This window comes from Coffea eugenioides, chromosome 11 (genome assembly GCF_003713205.1).
Source record: "Coffea eugenioides isolate CCC68of chromosome 11, Ceug_1.0, whole genome shotgun sequence".
NCBI classification, from domain to species: domain Eukaryota; kingdom Viridiplantae; phylum Streptophyta; class Magnoliopsida; order Gentianales; family Rubiaceae; genus Coffea; species Coffea eugenioides.
This window is the reverse complement of record NC_040045.1, coordinates 43,656,385-43,680,912: the sequence shown is the minus strand read 5'-3', so window position 1 is coordinate 43,680,912 and position 24,528 is coordinate 43,656,385. Positions and strand designations below refer to the sequence as shown.

General features: G+C 36.6%; 2 protein-coding genes across 3 annotated transcripts; one reads left to right on the top strand and one right to left on the bottom strand.

Moving 5' to 3' along the window:
• Positions 1–396: 396 nt before the first annotated feature.
• Positions 397–6,812, bottom strand: LOC113754250 (peptidyl-prolyl cis-trans isomerase CYP23). Its single transcript, XM_027298619.1, has 9 exons — positions 6,521–6,812; positions 5,348–5,461; positions 5,104–5,252; positions 4,444–4,516; positions 4,262–4,351; positions 3,591–3,630; positions 2,397–2,479; positions 2,258–2,315; positions 397–704 (listed from the first exon to the last, which is right to left on the bottom strand). Exons 1-8 carry the CDS (start codon positions 6,644–6,646, stop codon positions 2,295–2,297), a joined length of 696 nt encoding a protein of 231 aa, XP_027154420.1. The 5' UTR covers positions 6,647–6,812; the 3' UTR covers positions 397–704; positions 2,258–2,294.
• Positions 6,813–19,559: 12,747 nt separating this feature from the next.
• On the top strand, positions 19,560–24,528 carry LOC113753119 (F-box/kelch-repeat protein SKIP11-like). Of its 2 annotated transcripts, XR_003464975.1 has the most exons (3): positions 19,560–19,917; positions 20,695–22,207; positions 23,990–24,528. XR_003464975.1 is itself a non-coding variant. In XM_027297217.1 (2 exons), the coding sequence occupies exon 2, from the start codon at positions 20,777–20,779 to the stop codon at positions 22,112–22,114; it is 1,338 nt and encodes a 445-aa protein (XP_027153018.1). In that variant the 5' UTR covers positions 19,560–19,917; positions 20,695–20,776; the 3' UTR covers positions 22,115–22,947. The 2 variants fall into 2 exon arrangements, 1 of the variants encoding a protein (XP_027153018.1); XM_027297217.1 differs by lacking the exon at positions 23,990–24,528 and having other exon boundaries at positions 20,695–22,947.

The following is a 24,528-nucleotide window of genomic DNA, read 5'->3' as shown; positions in this document are numbered from 1 at the left end:
GAGACTAAATAGTGAAGAGGCCTGTCGTCGAGCTTCGAGAATCCACAGACACAAGACAGGAAACGAACAAATTACTCCTGAAAAAAATCACGCGCGAGGAAAGAGCCCAGGAATCTGGACCATTGGCTGGGGTGAAGATATGGTTTAAGTTGAGATCTTCCACACTGTGTGACAGATAGTTACAGTACTGTGCAACTTGATCGACGTACTGCACTCACTTTTCGAAACAATAATTTTCTTCCCAGCGATGAAGACAAAGCTGAACTCGCTTTCTAAGACAAGGCACCACATGTTGCTATAGTATACATCTCACCATCGCATATTTCAGGGATGTGTGAGGAACGGAAAAAGCTCAATCACATTCTCCGGGAAGGCACCTTCTAGCACCCTACTCTCTGCGGAAAATTTCTGTGAAATTAATCATGCATCAAGGTTAGTAGGTCACGAATATTGAAACCTTCCTGTGACGACAATCGTCTCTCAACAGGCCAAATAGCATCCCTCGAGTGAAAAAGCATATTAACCAGTTAAAAGTTCTAATTACAGAAGAAAAAATTCAGTAATTGTTCCGAAGCCAGTCAGCTCCGAGGTCTTCTAGGTTATGCTTCATTCTCTCTCCCCCTACATCTTGATCATCAGATTCGAATACCTTCTCGCGGATAGCTTTCTGATTATCCACCGCATCAGGGCTTTCAGCTTTCCTCCTGGAACACAAGTAACCACACGTCAACAATATCTTATCATCCAAATTCATCAAGAACATTAACCTCTTAACTGAGTTGCACTATGACCATGATTTGTTAAGAGCAACACAGAGGAGCAGCAAGGGTGGCAAAGGGCCCTACAGAAGCTATTTTACCTGATTCTCTTTCTAATACGACCTTTAGTCAATCTCCAATATCCTAATATAACTAGCTGATCAAGAAATATTACAACAGTTATCTAGATCTCTTTCCGTTGACCAATGCCTGCAACTTGTAACGGTTAATTACCATCTAAGCAAAGAAAGATGGCTTACAGCTAATTCACTCATTCGTTCCCTATTCTGCAAGAAGTCTCATCAGATTAGAAGAATTATGTGAATCAAGAATGCCTAATCAAATAAGCATGACATCCCAAAAGAAATGACAGCCTTTTGACAAGTTATATCACCACTTGTCCAAAAACCAGAGTATAGGTCATGCAAGGGCACAGAGTATAACAACCATATAGATGAATAAGAGCACCATTTGATTCAGTTAGATTGGACTAACAATTAGAAGCACTTCAACTTTTACCCCGGCGTATTTATCTCTGGTTTCTTTTTATGCATAGAGTAAGTATAATAAACATCCCAATAAAAATTTTAGATTTCAATCAGTAGACCAACAAGTCACCCGTCCAACAGCTTCAGCTTGTCGCCTTGCACTTTATGTGCAACCAAGATCGGAGAGATAGTGGTCAGCCAAAGGCCAAGCATAAGGTTCAAGGATCACTGATGAAGTTACTTTTTGAGAAACAACAATTTATTTTATGACTTGAGACCTTGCACCCCAGGCTACAAACACAGTAGGGAGACATGAAATCCATCCTCTCAGTGGGACAAAGCATGACCAATGACAGACATCTCAAACCATCATGTTTGGGACATCCAACAAAATTTTATTTTGTCAAGTCTAGGTCTTGCAGTTTTCCCTCCCTGCCCTCAGTTGAAACAACTCCACGCATTTTAGAACCATGCAACACTAATACTGAGAAAGAGTAAGACTACCATTGTCAATTAAACACTGAAGACATGATATTAATGTAATGGAGATGTATCCACTGCAAAACTGCAAGAACTTTAGTCAATCCATTGGTGCCACATTTCAGACAATTAAGTTCTATTCATGTCTGCCCGACATGTGCTTCACATGAGTCTGTCAGAGGAAGCATAAGGTAGGACTCTGTAGACAAATTTACAGAACATGGACAAGGTGTATGCCACACACTAAATGCATATATACAGATGAAACTGATATTTTATCAGCAAAGTCAAAGACCACAAGAAGTTGTAAATTCAAGCATACTAGCTAGTTGCTTCTTTATCATTCAGATATCATATGAGATGCCTGCTGATGTGCAACATAAAATTTCATTGTATCTGCACCTGTTGATTGCTTGTTAGCACCATCCTGATGGGACTACGATACTCATAGGAACCTTTTGAAACTTAAGCTTAACACACAGCAAGTACAAAAGATATTTTACATTGATCAAATAGCAGAAGAAAACTTACAGATGAGCGTCACTGGACTGACTTCATTTTTTCTCGGTTAAGGAAAGCATTTCATTCTCTGCAATGTTAATTAAATCCTCGTTGAGGAGTAGATTTTGAAATGCATGTTGACTTGTGTAAAATTTTGTAAAGCAGATACCTGTCTCTCAATTTCGATAGCAGATGCAGCAAGCCTCCGTTTCAACAATGACCTATCTGGTTCACATATTTCCATCTCGGTGTCTAAAGATAAATGAAATGACCAAGTAACAATATTGAACGAGAGAAGGCTGATGATGATTTAAAAAAAAAAGGACAAAAGGTAACTGATTAGTTGAAATAAAAAAAAAAAAATTTATTTTGTCTGCAATTAGGTTACAATAGTAGGCTGATAGATCAAAATGGAAAATTTACGTTATGGCTATTCAGCTCTCATAAGATTTATGTTTTGCTCCAGTACCATTTTTAACAATTCATCACCAACAATCACATTATGAACAAATTAATGAGAAAATAATTTGCATTAAGTAAACAAAATAGACATACATTTATTCTTATGAAGCTAGATATAGAGACAATTTGAGCCCTTTTTTAATTAATTCTTTCACGAATGTGGTCATCTTATTTTTGTTCCATTTTGCAATACTAAGAACAACTACATGAAAGAGTTAAACAATCAATGAAGCAGGAAATTTCTTTTACTGTTTCCAGAACACCAAGACAGTTGACATCTAACTCATTAAAAAAAAATCATTTGAAAAAGATTCTTGTATTCTTATTTGAATTACTGGACACTTGAAGTCCGACAGACAGTCAAAACATTATTAAAGAAACAATTTTTTTCCAAATATCATATTTTGGCTACAGTCATAGAATATAAGTTTCATGTGAATGTTCGGCATATATAATGAGCATAGAGACAGTTCATCCTTTCCGACTGATAACTTTTATAACAAAAACGTAGCTTGTTGTGTATTCGTTTCGTGCTTCAAAGTGATTTGCTTAACCAACAAGCTGAAATCCAACTGATAACTTTTATAACAAAAACGTAGCTTGTTGTGTATTCGTTTCGTGCTACAAAGTGATTTGCTTAACCAACAAGCTGAAATCTAAGGTAAATAGCTGATGCCCGTAGGAGAGTACTCAGCTTGAACAGAAACTCAGAAAAAACAATATTGCCTTTAAAAGAAAAAATCTGCATCTAAATATTGCAATGTGCGAGAGACAAATATTTACCAACATTCCAAGTGCTATTTCCTGCACTCACACCCAGTAAGTTTGACAGTTCAAGCCAATTTTGGGATATATATCAGCTATAATTCATACAAATCTGCAGAGAATACCAAGGTCTTACCATAATAATATGATGACAAGATGGTGATGCGTTCAGTGGGCTGAAAAGTTTCATAGTGGAACACATTAGTTACATACACAAAGCAACTAGAGATGACAAGGATTGAAAACGAGGCTTTTGGTTTTTACAAACAGAAAAGACCAAGAAGTATTGTGCAACCAAATATGAAGGCATAAAGTCATTATGGATCCACACATACAAGTACAGAAAGACTCCAGAACTTTCATACATTTAGTGATCATATGATGAAAAATTGGTGAGTTGACAGTTCAAACATTTAGCCTATACGGCGACTAACCAAACAAGCATGTATTTAAATACTCCAAAGCACTGAAGCCACAGCCAAAACCAACTTAGAAGAACGCAATCGACCCACCTATATGCATTTATATGCCTTCATTATGCAAAACGTGTAAGCAATACAGTGAAAAGAAGCTATCCCAATAAGTATACTTAGTTGATCACAGACACAAAGGTTGCTGATGGCCCAGTTGGTCAATCTCATCTCAAGGACAGAATGAAGATAAACCTTCATCCCCCTTCCACCCTCTGCCTCAGCATTTCAACGTAAAATATCATCCAGTTATAAGCAAACTTTAGCTCACTGTTCTAAGCAAGTGCAATTATCCTAAACATCTAGAACTGGAAAAATGATGAACTATGAATCATACCATTACAAAAATCCCTTCCTTCTTAGTAGGGAGTTGCTCAAGCTTTCTTAATGTTTCGTCACCTTTAGTAAGTTTCCCGAATATTGCATACTGAAGGTGAGCAAAAGAGGTTAGTGATCATGTGACATAACTGAGTGGTGTGAAAAACAAAATTTGAAGGACGAGAGATTCCTCTGGCATACTTGGCCATCAAGGTGAGGTGCATCTCCAAGGAGTACAGAAAATGAGGATTGAGCGCTGTCTGGATCAGAATACCTACGCAAGAAGACTAGAAGATGTTTAGGCAAATAAATGAGTTCATATATACAATTAGAGTTTGCAACCACTGTCATCAGAGGTGGCATTCCAAGGCAATTACTAGACAAGCATACGTGTATTTTCAGCATTTTGCTAAGTCATAAAAAAGCTATAATTTTCTCTTTGCACAGTATCACATACATTTGATGTGCAGTACCAAAAGAAGAGATGTATGCATGAGTTTTGTTCTACTGTACTGAAAGATCCTACTGCTCTTAAGAAGTCTTTAGTCCACTTCAAAAGTCTCTGATCATGGTTAAGAGCTCTAACTTTCCATGTAAATGAATTCAATTAGATCAGATGGATGGAGCAGAACAGCATATTACAAGGAGGCAATATGCGAAAGAGTAAGTATAGAGCAAACAATGGTTAAAAACAAAAACTCTCAAGGCTAAACCATGTTTTTTTTCTTAGATTAGAACAGCAATACCAAAACAACTTAAGCATCTAATTTTGTATAACAAATTTTATGCCAACATCCATATTTCCCCAAGCAAAGTTTGCCACTGACCATCCAACATGATTACATTGTGGAAAACCATTACCTTCCCATAGAAAGAATTCCTCTTACATGTTTGACATCACTGAATTCACCAACAATAGTTTTTTGAGCAAGCACCCTTTGCTCTTCATTCAATGGAGCACTTCTTCCTCCTACAACATCCGCCACTTGGGCCACAAATCCCTTGTCAACCTGCATTCAGGCAGATAAATGTTCCATAATTTTATGCAAAAATGCACCCAGTGATTTATTAGAAATTTATTTGTTCTTTACTTCCTTGTAAATACCCGGAAAAAGTGATTGGTATTATAGCATCCCAAGCGAACAAGCTTGAATATATGGTCCACTGTTTTTGGAGCAACACTAGGGTAGAAGCCAAATTCAATATCCCCATAATTGGTCTGCATTGAAATGCATCAAACCACATTAAAACCTCCTTCAATTAAAGCATGAAAAAAATCCCCTACCACTCCCCAGGTGCATTTCCCTGAGAGAAAAGCTGTGTCAGAGAGAGAGAGAGAGAGAGAGAGCAAAAATGAAACGCTTCTCAGGCATTCCTTTTCTTTTCCATCTCTTTTTTCATCCTTTCCTTTCTTATTTGGAAAGAGGCTGTTGAGTATAGAATTGGGGAGTCAGAAGTGATAAGTAAGACAATGAATTTAATGCAAATGGAGAAACATGAATTGCAAGGGGAATTTTGTGCTGCGTATCAACCATGGTTTGCCTCAAATGGGGTCACTAGGGTGTAGTAGTAATAGCATCAATACAGATTTATATTGTTCACTTCTTCTGCAAGGAGTACACGTGCAGAATTACATATTTACATCAAACAACAGAACTTTCTCAAACAGAGTCGTTTCCCTTGCCTAAGTTACCGAGTAGTACGAGGCATGCCAAGGCAAAATTTATTTGCCCCACTTATTGACTCCTGTATTTGTATTAACAGTATATAAACTCTAAAATACTCGATCAACTTAATCCAAAACTTCTCAAACTCCATGTAATACAGAAGAAGCAAAGGAATTTCCTTGTTTTCCATTTTTGGCGAATATCACAAACCCACTAAGCTCTGCCTAAAAAAAAAATCTCTCTTGAAATTCATCAAAACGATTAATATATGATTATTTTTGTTACTCTTCTAGAATGAGGCATGGCATCAACATGCAACAAATCCAATCTTTTCATCAAGCTATAAATGAACTCAATTATTCCCAGTACGAGGATTAGACAATCATACCAAAGAAAACGCCAACTAAAAATTGAATCTCGATCCGAGTGTCGCGAAAATTCGGCACAATACATCACTTAACTAACTTACTATTCCCAAAGAGCTGGTAATCAACATTGCATCAAGAATCTACGGTGAATGAATCTACATTTCACATTTGAATACGGAACACATAATAATAAAGTTGCTGTCTTTGAAGGTACAAGGCTTATACAGGGGTTAAAGTTTGAACCTGAAAGACAACACGGGCGGTACCCATCTCGGGTTCTGCAGCAAAGGCATCATTGAAGCCCCAACAGAGAAGAAATGCACAGGAGACAAGAGGGATCAACTCCTTCACCCTTTTGCATCTTCCCATCACGGTGGACAGTTGACCTTGGCGCCTGATTTTCTACCAATTTTCAGCTCTGTGTAAATTTATCTACACTCTACAGACTGCTTTACAGAAGAATTAGGGGATAAAGTTTTTCGTTACTGTACTATTTTTTCTCTTTTTATATATATTTTTAATTGTAGTAGGTGAGGAAGGACCCGAGGAGATATATTTAGAAGTCCCTTCTCTAACTAGCCTGTTACATGGTCGTCGGACCATGACAATTAGCTTCTACAAGTATTTTAATGGGCACATCTGCGTTTGTGATCGTCCAATGTGTTTGTTTAATCATCTAAGAAGTGAATTTCATTTTTTCTTCCCAAAAAAAAAAAAAAGAAGTCAATTTCTTCTTTTGGCTTTTTGATGCATATTCCAGTCAAGACATTAATGGATGTTTTCTCGAAAATGTGGAAGATAACAATGGAGTTTATGTGATTAAAATCAAAGAGAAGGGTCTATTTCTCATTCAATTGCATGAACTCCAATTTAATGTTTTTGTTTAGTTGTACATTTGATATAAATTCTTGACATAAGGATATCTTTTTCGGATCAGATATGTCATCATCTGAAGATAATTATCAACTGAAATCATTCATTGACAATTGAAAATGTACACTTGCAATTAATTTGTATTGCTTTATGTGCTGAATCGAAGAATTCTTAAGTTCGTAAAAATTTCAAAGAGCAAATACATTTAGATGACAAAAGTGATTTTGACTGTACAAGTTATACAAACAAGGATGGGTGTTGAACAATTGAACGCATTCATTCACCCCAATTTTTAGATATTAAAATATGTCAGTAAAGTCTATCAAAAAATATTGACATTTTTTGACCTTTTTGTTACACAAAATATGGATTCAATGTCAAACACAGAGGGTGTATGGATAGAACATTATTAAAAATAGTCACCGAAACTTTTTTTTTATACGTGAGATAAGATAAATATGTAATTAGAAAGATAAAAAAATATATTTTTGATGCCAACGAATAAAGTTTTAAAAAATAGTTCCTATCCAAACACTCCAAAGCCCAATCTATTAAGGACACAGGCCCACTTGACTTAAGATCTTATCACTGAGTTTTTACCGGGAACCGCAGCTAATTTTGGCCCATTTATTCAAGAATGTTGGGCTATTAGCTCAGTGTGGTGCATCTCTGGAAAGTAGTTCAACTGACACATATAACAAACAGCTTTAAAGCGTGGTAACTGGAGCACGACACAAGCTTCAGCCGAGGTTGGAGAGAATAAAGAAGTCGGCCGCAGCTGGAGCTGGCTGCAAGCTGCATTGTAGAAGCAAGAAAAGGAATCAATCATCCTCCACCGGTAAACTGGATTGACAGCAATCTTGATTGAAAGCGTTGAGTGGTCCTCACGAGACTAATTGAAACTCAATATTTCAAATTTGTTGAAAAATCAAATCATAAAAGTCTTAATAGTCACCCATTAGGAGTTAGTTAAAGACTCATCTCCTGGGAGCTGGCAATCTTTGCACGACAATGCTATAAAGGTCCACCATTTAAGGAAAGTGCGTGCAAGATTTCATTTTTCAAAGATGATCATATTAGACTACCGCCCCTATACGTAGCGTAGCAATGATTTTTCTGCTCCTCATAACTTTCCTCCAAAAGGTTAATAGGTCGCAGCCACGAGCCTACAATATTCAATCATTCTTTTGTCATCGTATCCGATCCCCCTCCTCTGGAATGGAAGTTCATTTCGAGATTGCCGCTTGATCAATTCCTCCTCTGCAAAAGGTTGATAAATTACCCGCTATATATATACATAACATACTGATTAATCTTTCTTTTATACGCTAACATATAGATATCAGTACATAACATATATGTAAAATTTGAATTTTTAATTTTCAAGATATTTCGTGCATGACGCATGCGTGCAAAATTATAAATCACAGGAAGATGCGTAGGTCTTCTGCGAACGAGGGAAACTACATTCTGGATACAGAAAAGTCACTGATTTTTTAATTTGTTTTTTTGTAGGACGTCATCGCTGGACAAGATGCGAGAAAAGAAGAAGGATCCTCTTATATATCGTGGGCTCCCTGGAAATTGCTATGTATATATATGTTCTGCTGCTGGCATCTCTGCTACTATTAGATTAGATATCCTGGCTTGAAGGCATTGCGTGTAGTTGGGGCATTTCTCGGGTATATGCCCGGTGCTAAAAGAGGCCATGATTGGACTACCCTTTTGTTCTAGTTACTAGAGTGAATACAGCGGGAGGACAACTAAATATGATCGATGGAAAGTGAATTTCATATTTGATACAGACACATGAAAGGAAAACAAATGGCCACATATTCTTTCAGAACCAGATTCTGATTCTTCAAACTATTATTTGTACTTTTGTTTCCGGAAATTAATTCCAAAATTCTGTCCTCTAAACTTGGTAGAATCACGTAAAGTACGTTCATTTTGGTGGTGGAGATTTGGAACTCAACGAGTTTAAAGAATTAATCAACTAACGGACCAATTTTAAGCTGGCAGTTTGTCCAACTCAAGCGTTTGGAACTATCTGTTCGCTCAAAAACAAAATTATAGACATGATCATGTTCCAATAATTTTAATTTGCACAATGAGCAATGAGGGAGGGGGATTCCAAGTGCTGTACTGGTATTAGGACTTGGAATATGAAGCTGATCAGTTCCAACCATTGAAGTTGTATAAATTTGTCGTTGATGATGAAGAAGAATTAATGATGAAAGAAAGATAAGTTTGAAGTTGTGCATTAAACCTAGCTCCAGGCATATATTAATGGGCGTGAGACTATGTCAAAAGTAGTGTCCAATGCGATTGCGGAACATCGATCCAACTTAATTGTTTTTGTAAAATGGATTATTATTGGAGAGTTCAGATGCCTGCTGGATTCGTTATAAATTTATTTAGTTGAACTCCTAAACTATGCGCGCGATACTTCAAATCTTGCAGCACAACTTGAATCACATCTTAGCTCACTCATGCATGGCTAGACCTAGATCTAGATGGATGTCCTCTCATATATAATTTCATATATATATATATGTATATATATATTCCTGATTGACATGACAAAATGCAGGAGGAGAATAAACTAAAATGCATTATTCTCTGCTGATCAAGATCAATTCACATCAGCCCATCATATTAGAGGAGCTAACTCTCAACTATAATACGACATTAGATTCGCCATTAAAATTAAAATCGGAGCTAGGCATAATTAAGGGAGGTGGATGATTTTTGAGAGACTAGAAGGTGGGGGGAATCTCCCACTTTTTTAATATATTGCAAGGACTTTAGGGTTTGATTGGGACTTTGATGATTGGCCATAGTGGAAATGTGATGGGCAATGTTCCAAGTCACGTCATTAATTGGGTCCGTCCTATTAGAGAGAGAGAGAGAGGAGGGAGGCCATGGAGGCATCAAAAATGGCTTTTTATTGGGGCGGTGATGGCCAATTAGAAAAAGATACCGAGAGCTTAAGAATTAAAGATGCTTTTAATCAGCAGAATGAAATATCTTTAGGCAAAGTCTTCAAATGGGGCAACGTCGTTTTCATGTATGTGGCCGCTTAAATGGCCTCGTAGAGTTTGGGGTTTGTGATCGTAATAATAATAGTCTCTTTGCTTGGTTTGGCGAAATTCACGGATTTCATGCCTCCCTTTCTTTATTATCTCTCAAGACTGCAGAATTCTTTTAAGGGACAACAGTGCTTGGGATGGAGATAGGAGATGAATTGGACGGGAGGGAAGACTTTCTTTTTAATTAATTTGAAAAGGGGGACGATTAATTAAGCCCTGAAAATTGACACTTGCCTAACCAAATTGTTTTGCGAGGAATTAAATCATCTGTCTTCAGATCAGATCGGGAAGATGGAGATTATTGCTGAATTTGAATTTTATCCCATCAACCAAACCAACCGTTTGATAAAATTCAAACCCAACAATTATTATGCAAGAGAAATACTTCTCTTTTTTTTTTAAATTTAATTTGATGTTAACAACCGGTATTTAATGACCCTAACAATCATTAGATAGAAAAGTTAGAATTCTCGCGTACATGCTGTCGTAGATTTATATTGAGTATTTAGTCTTACATTACATTAAGAGCAAGAGCTCTAACTCTAATTAATTATTGAAAAGTGTATCCACGTCGTGACTAATGATAGTAATTATGACAAGTAAAAGGTTCAATGTTTTTAATCATCAAGTGAAGTGTGGATTGAATTCTCCGATATAGTACTTAACACCCCAACCAAACGTGTCGAGTATTGTTTACCTGGTAGCCAATTAATTCCGCCCACGCCACACATGAATATGAATATTGATCCTAGCCAAAAAGTTACAAAGAGAAAACAGACGTAAATATATACTTGAGTTTGATGATGGGGTATTAGCTATAGAAAATCATATATATATATACTACAAAATCACTATGACATGCAATAATTTGATGATGGGGTAATTACCTCGATTTGAAGAATTAATTTTTTTTGAAATAAAGAAGGATTACTTTGTCAAAGGAAAGCATATTAATGAGGTATACTCAGTGTGTGTGTGTATATATATATATATATAACACAGCAAATATTATTGATTTGTTTCTGTATCTCTCAAAGAATTTTGGTCCTAAACACATAAACTTTATTTGTTAAAAGTGGGACCTTGACAGATACTAATCTCAAACTAACAAATGCAATCCATGTCATGGAAACCCCATACATGTCACATGGACAGCCACACCTCATTTTCTTCTTCCCTTCTTTCTCACCCCAAACCAAGCAACAAATAACACCATCAACCGACGCAAGCAAATTATTATGCGAAAACGAATTTAATAATAGTGACAGAAGCCCTCTTCCTCCTCCTCCCCCAACCCCAAAAAAATACAACGAAGAAGAAAGAAAAATCAGATTTATTATCAGCAAGTCATCAAGCTAGCCTGCCTTCCCCTCGTGCATGCTCAGGTGTACGTTAGGTTTACAACACAAATCATTCAATAAATACTCCGTCGACAATCTTTCACTTGAACTCAAATTAATCATTCAGCAATTTTACTGACAAGAATTTGTAAACCATTCTAGTCGGTCGACAGCTCAAATTTGCACCTACTCATCAACAAGTACAAAGTATCAGATGATCATCCAGCTAGTACGTACGTGATTCCCCTTCTCTTTCTCATAGTACTAAAATCGCATCTTAATTAGGCTGTCATATTATATATAGCCAATGCCGATCAAGATAACTGATCAGCGATAAATGTAGTCTTAATTAGAACGAATAATAATATTTTCCTAATTAAGGAAAATGATGATCGAGTAGTAATTAATTAAATTGACTTTAGAGTCGTAAGAGCAAGACAAAAAGATTTCGATAATGTTAAGAACTAGCTCTCATCAGCAATGTGTCACCTTTTGCCACACACTAGGGTTTTTTTAACTTCCACAAGCAAATGCAATGCAACAACGTACTTTCTGATACAATGCTACCTACTAAATTAGTAAATAAACGAGCAGCACCAATCCATATAGGAGAGAAACCCATCTCGCCCGCCACTGAGATGAGTTAACTTAAATGGGAGTGCAGAAACGGGAAAAAAAAAAGCACGCCCCATCTCTTTGCTTCGTAGATTGCGTGCTGCAAATGAACAAAATATTATTGGCAGCTTGTCGTTCGAGTTGTAATCCATAAGATTGCGTAACTCCAACCACCATTAATGGCCAACTTGAATTTTTGTTGTTGTAGGATCAACTTTTACATATATGATGAAGACAAAAGGCCGTACGTAGACAGACTGGGATTTACCCTCTTGAATTTTACTCCTATTCTAGAATTCACTTTAATTGTTTTGTATAGATCGTCCGTCAACTATATATGCATTTGGGTTACCGTTAAAACTATATATAACATGGCGCCTCCAGTTGACAGAAGCCCTCAAGAGCAACAAATTAAACTGGGATATATTACTGTGTTGAGAATTTAAGACTGCTTGACGGTGACTTTAATTAGTCTTTTACTAATTACGTACTACTATTGCTATCGATGAAGAATATTATTGTTGTTAGGATCGATTTCTAGTGTAATAAATAGCAGTTTAATTAGTGTCAAATTAATTCTTTTATAAAGCACACAATTAGGTAGGTACTAATTTGAATAACTTTCTTGTTGCAACCTTGTTGGTTTTTTGTTTCACTACTAGACCGGCCATACTTTTTTTATCAAATGCAACGCAAAGAGAATCTATCGCACTCGAGAGATGATTATCCAACTGCGAGTACAAGTGTACATCCTCAACATTTTAAATCAAGGGCAACTCAGAGACGTACGTTTTGTTCACAGAAACGTTATGCAGAATTCAGATCATCATGTAACATATATATATATAGAGAGAGAGAGAGAGAGAGAAGTAAAAATGATCGATGATGCATTGTGCAGCATGAGTGGAAGTCAAAGGACGGATCATTCAAGTCAATCAATGGTTAATTTTCTCGTATTAACATTAACCTTAGCAAATATTTTGTACAGTACTACATAAATTGTAGTGCGTGTTTGTTTGAGATTAATTGAGATGAGGGTTAAGCAGAGTCCACATACATAAACGAGAGAACAACTTTCTCACCATCCAATAATGCTTCACATGACCACACGTCTTTAGACAAGTGGTAGACACGTGGATGGATAAGATTGGAGAAATTAGTGCCTCGAAACCATGAGGGAGAGAGTATTATGAAGTGGGTTAGTGCACGCCACCAGTATCTTTTTGTGGGTTGGGATATATATATATATATATACATATAGATGTATGTATAGTAGTGCATGGAGCATGATATAGTGGAGTTGCTTGGTTTTCAAGTTTGTTTATTATTATTGTACCCTCACAGATTTTATATAATCATCATAATTATTACTTTAATATTCTATTCCATATATATGCCCCGAAAGATGATCCATATGTCTGCACGTGCCCCTGTTTACCATTTTTTCTCTTCCTCAAAATTTCCCTGCTCTCTCTCTCTCATATATTCCAATCTAATCTAATCATGCACTACTAGTTCTCAAGAATGAAAATCAATCAGCGTGGATATGCTTTTCCTTTGGCATCGCAAGACTGTTGTACGTGTTTGATCATATCATTTAATTAGCGTTGATTAACTTACAAAGCTACATCGATCCATGGATATAAATAAATAAAATGTGCGTACACCAGTTTAGTTACTATAATGAATATGGATTAAGGGTCGTATTAATTTATCAAGCTACTTATGCTTAAGCTTAACTAGCTCCACAAAGATAATTATGATCAAGCCAAGCTTTAAAGTAGTAGTGATGTGGTAGCTAGGATTGAGCAAAGCCAAAAAGAATGACAATCATATAATATGAAGCTAGAATTAAATTATACATAAAAGGGCAAAGTAATAAAATGCAGATAGTACACACACACACAAAACAGTCTCTTGAAAAAAGAGAGCTGTTGCAATACGGGTTTTTTTTTTTTGGGTCTATTTGAGCTTATCTTTTGGCCCTATAAGCAAAAGTTAAAGGTCTCACTAATCTGGTGTACTTTCAATAAACACAGGACGACATTTTCAAAGATCGATCTGTCGTGAAGAATTTTGCTAATGGCTGGCAGCAAAATTCCGGACGCAAGCATAAAGTTCTCTTATTACCGGGAAAATTAAAAGAAATGAAAAAGAATAAAGTGTCATTTCTCTTTCTCTTTTATCTTTTTTGGGTAGGGAGGATAAATTATCGAAGCAAACACGGAAGCAAAGGCCGGCAGGGGGCGGACATTCTCACACATGCGACCCTCTTACTCATTGTACTTATCTTCCTCATTTTTTTTTTTTTTTTTTTTTTAAAAAAAAAAAAAAACTGTTTTGGGGGGAGGGATTAACTGAGGCGGAGAGTAATTAATTATAGTTTAGAACAAATCACTGCTTCCCATAAAGTTAAGCTAACCTACTCCTCATTAGTCATTCCCATCCTTATTGACCCGTTGGCTTAGAACGCATTTATTTAATCAGGATTACTGCCTCTGCATTTATATTATTATTATTGTTTCAATGCAACCGAATTATGTGGTTTGACTGAAATTTCTAGAAATTGAACTTTCATTCGACTATTCTTGGCGGTTCATAGATTTTGACTCACATTCATAAGAGACAATATAATATTAATGTTTTGGGACAATTACGACTACTAACTTTAATTTTTCTGCTGTATCACCATTTAATTAGTTCTGAAACATCACCAGAAGAAATTGATGGCACATAACTTTCGATTCTGTTACAAGCCAAAAAAAAAAAAACTAATATTAATATAATTTGGAATCACTAAGACTTTGCTTGTCTGAATATATAGAGAGAAAGTTGTGTAGAAAAAAAAAAGTGATGGAAAATGGGATAGAGTGAGGTGAAGATCATTTTCTCGTGGACGTGGGGTTACAGAGAAAAATTTTGATTATAATTAGTGATATCTCTTTCTCTTTTTTTTTTTAAAAAAAAATTATAATTAGTGATAGTTGTTAAAATTTTTATTTGTAGCTAACTTTTAGTATTTATTGATTTTAGTTGCTAATTAGTGATATTTATTGATTTTGGAGGATTAAAAATGTTGCAAGAAATTACGCGCACAAGGGATAAAGGTAACGGAGAAAACATTAATACTTACAATTTAGCACCAACAGTTTCGGTGGAGGAACAAAAAAAAAGAGAGGGAGAGAGAGAAAAGAAAGTGAGAAAAGATATAGTGCTTTTTGGACACATGTTTGCACAGAGGGGTTCCCACGTGCGCCGACACGTGGCTCGTGGATCGAAGCCAGCAGTGTCTTTGGCCCCCAAAAAATCCGATTTCCCTGGCACGTGCGTACTACTCCAGCATTTATGCTGTGCAAAAATGCAAAAAACTGGAAATGGGAGGGGATCGTAAATCGCAAGCGGTTGGCGCGCCCGCGCGAGCGAGTCGTCACCAGGACGACTCTGTCCCTTTTACCGTTTCTCTGCTTTTTGGCTTTGGTCAGCAAGCAAACGTGATGTTTCTCAAAGCGTTGGTTTCGAGCTGGCAGAATTTTGTGGTACAACAACTGCTGCACTACACGATTGCACGACGCCGTCGAGTCGAGTCGTACACGCAATTGGTCAAGTACATCAAATGCCAAAAAACCTTAAGGTCCCGATGCACCAATCAATCCATGTTTTTGTTTTTATGTTTATTTTTGTTTGGCTTCCAATTTCCTCAAATTACCCCTGCATCTGCATGAGGATGGGAATGAGAATTGAGAAGGCGATAAGACAGTCAAAAGTTTCATACTTGATTTGGAAATTGGAATATGAATTCTACCCACCTCCTTTTATCTTCTTCTTGAAAGGGAAAATGATGGGGAAAAAAGAAAACAAATCCAGAGTTGGGAAGTGGTAGCCATCCATCATCTCTGTTAGGCGCTTGCCAAAACCGACGAATGGCTGGCTACTTCATGTGCTTTTTTTTTTCTTTTTTTTTCTTTTTGTTTTTGGGACCTCAACCCTCAACTTTGATAGGGAATTCAAGATAAAGAAACCATCATATCTTGCAGCTGAGGAAAAAATGGATTAGATGGAAACGGTTTAAACGCCTTTTTTTTCCCCTTTTTCTTTTGGGACGGGGTGAGTTTGGCGAGGATCAACATTAGACTTAGGGCTGCGTTGATAGGAATATCTTGCAGCTGATGTTTTGCCTTTGAACGGCTCTCTATAGACTATTGGTGGGGGCCAAGTCAAACAAAAGAAAAAAAAAACACTTGCGCATCCCCCATTATATTTCTTTGTTATTTTATAAAAATACACATATATATTAGCAAAAGGCATGTCTTTAGATATGGTCAAAATCTCCAGCTGGGAAGAAGATTAATCGCTCAGGCTCAGGTGGAGCTGCTGGATCAGACTACTGTAACTAACTATTATGTAAGACACGGCAAGGGTCGGTGTGACCACTGCTACAGAAAGACCATTTTACGAACATGTAAAATAATTACAGAAATCTTTTGATTAGCATTCGCAGAGATATATATATATATATATGTATATGTATTGTATGTATACCACCATACCCATACCATCACCATCACCATCCCTTGCTTGTTTGGTGATTGTAAAAGATTAGATTAGAGCTGGATAATGGTCATTTTCACATTCAGATAACGACATACATCATACTCCTACGGATTACCAGTGTCCATGAAATCTTAAGAATTGATAAGTTAATTTAATTAGTGTGAAGGACATCTGGTCAGCTTTTGTGTCTCTCCACAGGAAAAAGGGCAAAAAAAAAAAAAAAGAGAAGAAAAAAAGGGAAAGAAATTAGGAGGAGGCTGCTGGCACAAATTAAAAGAGAGAAGAAGGAAGAAGGTGGCGTCGACAAATTAATAATAATGTTGAACAGAAATGGCGAATGGATTATAGTAGTTAGGGATCAAAAGGCTAAAGTTGGGATTTGAAAGGAGTTGGCTTTTGGATTATGGGCGCCTAATAGTACAAAAAAACGTGATCACATCAATGGTCAATCTTAATTAATCAGGGATGACCAAATGAAAACACATTTGCTTAATGGCTCCTTTCCTTTTTGTGATTGACCCGTGTCTGGATGACTTGGACCATATATACAACAAGTGAAGTAGGTTGGTTGGGTTTTTTTTAGTTTAATGGCCTTTGTGATTTCTTTGAAAAGAAAAGAAAAGAAAAGAAAGGAAAAGAGGAGAGACACTGGTAGGCGAATGTGATGATTATTTTTCAAGGTGATAGGCAAGAAAGTTTGAAGCCGACCACCCTATCCCTTAACCTATAGAATAAAGTTGTTTGTGTCTAATTAAAAAAGATGAAATGATTGTTCAGAATCTATCCACTGTTCAAATTTACACACTTCTTCTTAGTTCCCTTCTTTCTCCCTGCTGCCCTCTAATAATAAATTAATAATATCACCTTTCCTTCTCTCTGCTGCGTATTTTTCATTCTCAATCTTTTTTTTTTTTTTTTTTTTTTGCTGCCAGTATGAAATAAAGAAAAAAAAAAAGAAGAAGAAGAAAAACTCTTGAGAGCCTTCTTTTTTGTTGAATACACGCGGTATAATCATCGATCGCTATTTGGTGTCAAATGATACTACTTTTCTACAATTGTTGGCTAATTTTGTCTGGCCTTATCTTCAAACTGTGCTTTAAATTTCAACATTAGCACACTTTCTGCGTTCACAAGCAATATTGGCATTTGCTGCTCTAATTCAAAGTATTCATTGATTCCTCTTCTGCCTTTTTTTTTTTTTTGTGTTTCTTTTTCTTGTTTTGTCAAATCTTGTGCTTTTTAACGAGATGGCCAATTCGAGATGTAACTCAATGCATGTTGTGCTTGGGCCAAACTTGACTGAGACTGCAATTTAATAGAGAACCTCCCAAAACAAAGTGCGACCTGGTGATTTTTAGCTTCTTTCATCCTTTAGCAAAACGCAGGAGGGACAACAAAAAATTACATTTGACCTGTCTTCTGTTTGTTAAAAGAAAAAAGTAGTACGAAATTCTAGGGGAAAAAAATGATGATGTAGGGGCTAAGAATTGACAACTGCGAGCTTAGGATGGTAGACATAACAACTTATCCACATAGACTTGACAACTTTTGAAATGAAATGTATTTATTGGCACGTATATTGTTGCAAAGACAATTTAAGGTACATGTCCTTTTTCATCTTTTTACAAGAATAACCAATTACTCCCTTTTTAAGAAATGAAATTATAAATGAGTTTGGTTGGTTTGCTAGTTTTGCTAGTTCGGGCTAATCAAACTCCAATAAAATATTTCCTCTCAAACAAATAATTTTCTTGTCAAATATTTCTACACGTTCTTGCTTGCCTTATTCCGAACTATGTTGCGTTTGAGATTGGATAGAGTATTATTTAAAATAATTACTGTAACACTTTTTGTGATGCGATGTAATATATGCGAGATAAAAGGTGATAAAAAATATAAAAAAATGAATTAAAAAATGTGTTTATAATACAAATGAAATAATATGTGAAATAATTTATCTATCCAAACACTCTCCCTAACCTTTTCCCGTTTTTGGAAATACTAATCCACGAATCTTCTCATTTGGCATTCCAGTAATCCTTTTGACATGGTGATATTCACGTAATTCTACATACGCTATATTGGTCATTCGTTTTTTTTTTTTTTTAAAAAAAAGGATACTTTGCAGGTCCTTAATTCCAAATATAATTATCTTGAACAAGTATGACAAAAAAGTAAAAAAAACAAAAAATGCAAACATGCCCATCTAACAAAAGGTGAAAGAATATTTTGACAACATCATCATATGGAAAGCTTTTATTTGAAAGAATATTTTGACAATAATATCATCATGTAGGAGCTTTTTATATGATGCGATGTTAGGAGAGAAATAATCAAAACGGTAAAATCAGTTATAACAAGATGCATAAGATAAAGAGTAGTACTTGTTCGTCATCTTAAAACAAGAGTTTGAGCTCCCCCCTTCTTCTTCCCCACTCCTCCCGCTTCTTATTTCTTATATCCCAAACAAGGCCATTAATTTCAAAGTTTTGAGATTACATGGAGATCTTAAAATAGTTTAGGGACTAGATTAGAAATTTTAAAGTACAGTTTTATTTCCGGCCATAGTCTTTTTTTGTCTTGATGATAAAAGGGATATACGTGGAAACATATATCTGTGTACAGATAGTTATGCACCAATGTCTGAGTGTTTTAATTTTTAACTACCTGTAAATAAAAGTTTGACACTAACACCAAAAGTAAAACTGGAGGACAGAGAGAGAGAGAGAAGAGAGAAGATAGAAAGAAAGAAATGGGAAGAAGGGAGTGAGAAAGAGAGAAGATGAAGAAAGAGAGAGAGAGAGATAAAGGGGGTCCTCCAAAGTCCAAAGTGCAAGATTATGCCCCAAGCCTACTAAGCCAAAGCCTGTCTTAAATTTGCAGTGACAGAAGGGAGAATCAGTCTCAAGAGAAAGCCAAGCCAGAACGCCAACAACTGAAACTGCACTTATAACACATATATATCATCTCCATATCTTATACTCCGCAAACATACATACAAATATACAGCGAAAAAGAGAGGAAAAAAACCCAAAAAACAGAGAGACTTTTTTCAGTTACAGATATACAGACATACAGGATAAAGAAAGAAAGAGGAGGGATAGCTCCCTCTCTGTATTCATATTCCAATCGAGTCTTTCCTTCCCTTTTCTTCCTTCTTATCCAATCCGTAAGTTTCTTCTTTTATCATCCCAGTTAATCGATTAAGTACCTCTGTATTTTTTTCCCCTCGGTTTGCTGTTTGTGCTTTCATTCTATTAGTTGTTTAAGTCAATTTCTATCTGTTTTTAGCTGAAAGAAGCTTGATAAATAGATCTAATTGGACTGCATGTGATTGAAAACAATGCAAGATTATCTTTGATTGGTAGTTAATACTTTGGGAGGTTTTGATTTCTGGGCCTGATCTGAATTTAAGAGATCTGGTGTCTGCAAGTTTAGCTCTATGGTTTATTCCTTTTGCTCATTTGGTAAAAAAAAGGACTTGATTTTGATGGTGATTTTGATTTTGGGATGCTGAAATTATTTCGGAATTTGATTGTTTCAGAGGGTCCTCTGAGCTGCCAAGTAATTAGCTTTGATTTCAAGGTCGGATTTTTGTGGATGTTTATCTGTTTAGATCGTTTTTAGATGAACTTGGATCAGCTAAAGTTATGGATAGGGCCCTAAAACTAGAAGCTTCGTCGCAGTTTTTCTATTTTTGCGTTACTCTGTTCGGCAATACCTGTTTAAATATAAGCTGGTGTTCTTCGATGCTCCTAATTATTAAAGAAAATTATCTGGAACTGTTGATTTAGGCCTTCGATTCCTATCCCAGTTCGACAACTGGAGGCTGCTGTTAACCTTCCATTTTTTGCCCCCTTTTTGTCCTTTGGCTGTTTATGTCAAGTTTGTTTCTGTTGACAAATTTCCCGGATTTTTTGGATTTCGGTTACTGTTTTTTCTGCAGTGGATCCTGCCTGGTGACGAGGTTTTTTTTGGATCAAAGGGAGGTCCATAAAGCTTCCTTTTCTGGGTTGATTAAGGAAGACATGTTAGAAGACAGGTCTTGTTTGGTTTCTCGGGACTATCCAAGAACCTGTGACCAAGAAGGTAGCTGGGCTTGCATGTACAGGCGGGAAAAAATTGACATTCTGCGTGGGAAGCGGCCGCTAGAAAATGATGGGCAGGAAGAACTTGTTGCTACAAAGGTTCCTAAGCAATCAGATGCTGATAAAAGTTTAGAGACAGCTCTGACTTTGGGGGCTCTTTCGATGTCCCCAGCTGACGAATCCACTAATCAGCGTCATGCTGGAAGTAATTCTGATTCGAGTTCCCTCATTCACGCTATTGGCCGGGACAACTCTATTAGCTGTCTAATTCATTGTTCAAGATCAGACTATGGTGCCATTGCATCATTGAATAGGAGTTTTCGCTCCCTAGTTAGGAATGGTGAGCTTTATAGATTGAGGCGGCAGTCTGGTGTCATTGAGCACTGGGTTTATTTTTCATGCCAGTTGCTCGAATGGGAAGCATTTGATCCTTCTCGTCGCCGTTGGATGCATTTACCAACAATGAATCCCAATGAGTGTTTTGTGTTTTCAGACAAGGAATCTTTGGCAGTTGGCACTGAACTTCTTGTTTTCGGAAAGGAAGTTCTGTCTCATGTCATTTACTGTTACAGCTTGTTGACAAACATGTGGACTTCTGGAATGAGGATGAATGCACCTAGATGTTTGTTTGGTTCTGCAAGCCTTGGAGAGGTTGCAATTTTAGCTGGTGGCTGTGACTCTCAGGGGAACATCCTTAGTTCTGCTGAGCTGTATAATTCAGAAACAGGACAATGGAATACACTTCCAAGTATGAATAAACCACGGAAGATGTGTTCCGGGGTTTTCATGGATAAAAAATTTTATGTAATTGGAGGTATTGGAGGACCTGATTCAAAGCTTCTGACTTGTGGCGAGGAATATGACTTGGACAGAAGAATTTGGACTGAAATTCCAAATATGTCCCCTGTGCGGACTGGCGCAGCTAGGGATACTGAGACACCTGCTACTTCTGAAGCACCACCTTTGGTTGCTGTTGTAAATGATGAACTGTATGCTGCTGATTATGCTGATATGGCTGTAAGGAAGTATGACAAACATAATAAAGCATGGTTTACAGTTGGAAGATTGCCTGAACGAGCAGTTTCAATGAATGGTTGGGGGTTGGCTTTTAGGGCATGTGGTGACAGACTTATTGTGATTGGTGGACCAAGGACTGTTGGTGAAGGCTACATTGAAGTCAATTCATGGGTTCCAAGCGAAGGCCCACCAGAGTGGAACTTGCTTGGCCAAAAGCAGTCTGGAAGTTTTGTCTATAACTGTGCTGTAATGGGATGCTGAGGAGTTGGACTCAGTGGGCATCATGTGTACTTAAATGGTGCCTTTTCTAACGGATACAAGGTTGATTCAGTGGCACAATATTCTTGCTAATGGGTAATTTATCCCAACTCTTTTTAATCATATTTTTCCTTTTCCAAGTGGGGGGAGGAAGGATAGGGAGGATTAGCAGATTCGACTCGAGATTCAACAGAATGTTTTCTTTGGGAAGAGATCTTGAGTACATTTTTCAAATTTCTATCTATATTTTCTTTCCTTGGAATTGTCTTCCCCCATTTTTTATTAACACAGGCAAAGAGATAGTTTTAATAACTTTACGGAGCCATACATTGGTAGGTTTTGAATAGCATTTGTTGGAGCTTTTCCGAAAAATCAAAGAATTTAGGTCATTGGAGTATTATAATCCTTTATCTTCTTGGCTTTGTCGTGAGGAGAGAAAATAAAGGATGCAAGGTCGTTCTCTAGGAACATGACATATGTACTGAATACATTTATTGTTGGAATTCATGGGCTACAAATTTGAGCTTTTCCTTCCACAAACTTCTTCCAAAGATGTTTTCATTTCTGGAGAACAGGTTTTGTATAATTGCATAATATCCTACTTAGAATTAAGTTTCATATCTCTCTCCTGATTTCCTAGTCTGTGATGATTGTAAAGGGAATGCTTGAGCAGGGGTATCAAGAGGTATCATTGCAGTTCAGCAACAGATTTTTGCATTAGATTTTTTATTTTTTTTTTGGGGTTCTGTTCTCTGTTTTGTTAGGAAATGAAAGCATTCTAAGTACAGTTACGCATATGTATTCAACAAGTATGGCACTGAACTACATTCTCTGGACTCTCAGCGTGTGTTCACTTTTCAACACTTTGTTAACGGCATTTACAGTGACAAAATGGTAGGTCATCTGCATCATAGCTTGTGTTCTCATTGTTGAGTATTGCATGGCCCCTATAAAAGTTGGAACATGCTTAGTTTTACAAGGAATAGGAGCACAGGCGGTTATATTACCTAGATTTTGGTTGATACATTAATAATGTTTTAACTGGAAAAAAGGTGTAGGATAGAATACTTTTTAATGATCTCTGTGAACTATTTTTCCTGATGCATAAATGATTTTTAAGCTCCCATGTTCGCATGCTCGCTGTTTGTCTCTAAGGAATTTCTGAAATTCGAATTTGCATTTACTGCAAGCTATTAAAATCACCTAATGCATCTCAAAATCACATTTAGTTTTTAGTCCATGATTCATGTTCAAATTAAAATCTTCTGTAACATAATGTATTAACTTCGAGTTGCATGTTCTATTTAGTCATTCCATATATAATTTCGGAATTTTTGATACTGTCAAGTTTGCTGTAAGTTTACTCTAAAGCAAAGAGACTAATGCAGGAACTATAATGGATTAGCTTTAAAGTATCAGACTTGCTTCATTTCAATGAACACATACAGGAGATACCTTCCTGGTGTGGCACATATATTGGTACTGGAGTTGGTGGGATATAGGGCTTTAATTCAGGAAATAGGGCTTTTCATTGGTACCTTTTGATTCAAGATATAGGGCTTTAAACCGAAAATCGTTATATTGATGGAGTTCTGCGGTTGCGTTTAATTGAATTCTCTGACCAGATTATGGATGGTTGAATTTGTTTTTTTTTTTAAAAAAAAAAAAATCATCTGCATGCTCTTCAACATGCTCCTTAATGTACTACTATGTCCCACTTCGTTTTCTTGTGTTCTGGTTTTGACTTGTGAGCATACTAGCTGTAGTACGTCCTCATTATGATGGTATAAAAGCTATTTAGCGTGGATGGTATCATGGCAAGCCTTTATAGTAGTAGATCATAACAGATGGAAGATTTACCCAAAATCCTATGCGCAGGGTTTTGCATGGTCTTTTCCCTGGTACAAGTTCTGCTCTATGCTTGGTAACAAAAGTCATGTGGAGCCAAGAATATACCTAGGCTTGGTGGGATTTACTCCTAAACAGGCAATAAAGTTGGTTTTGGTGAGATTGGACCAAATTTATATAGGTCTTCTGATCTTCCAGTTTTATATGGCCTACTCCAAGAAGAAATATGTACTGAGTTTTGGGATTGTTGGCTTTTTTGGCATTTATATGTCTAGTATGGAAGCTGCATTGCACTTAATATCCATAAGCAGTAGGAGGTTTAACCGCTACATTGCTACTCTACCGGACCGCTTCGCATCTAGCAAGTACAATTAGTTTGTTGACGAGTAGTTCCCCACTATTTGCAGTCAACAGACGTTTAATGTTTCATCTCTCTCTCTCTCTCTCTCTTTGATACTTGATTTTGTTGCAGTAATACATTATACAGATAACAATTTGGTTCGTCGTCATCTTTCCAGTCTCCTTGCCATGTCCTTTGGTAGAATAATTCAAAAGGCCAAGTGTTGCTG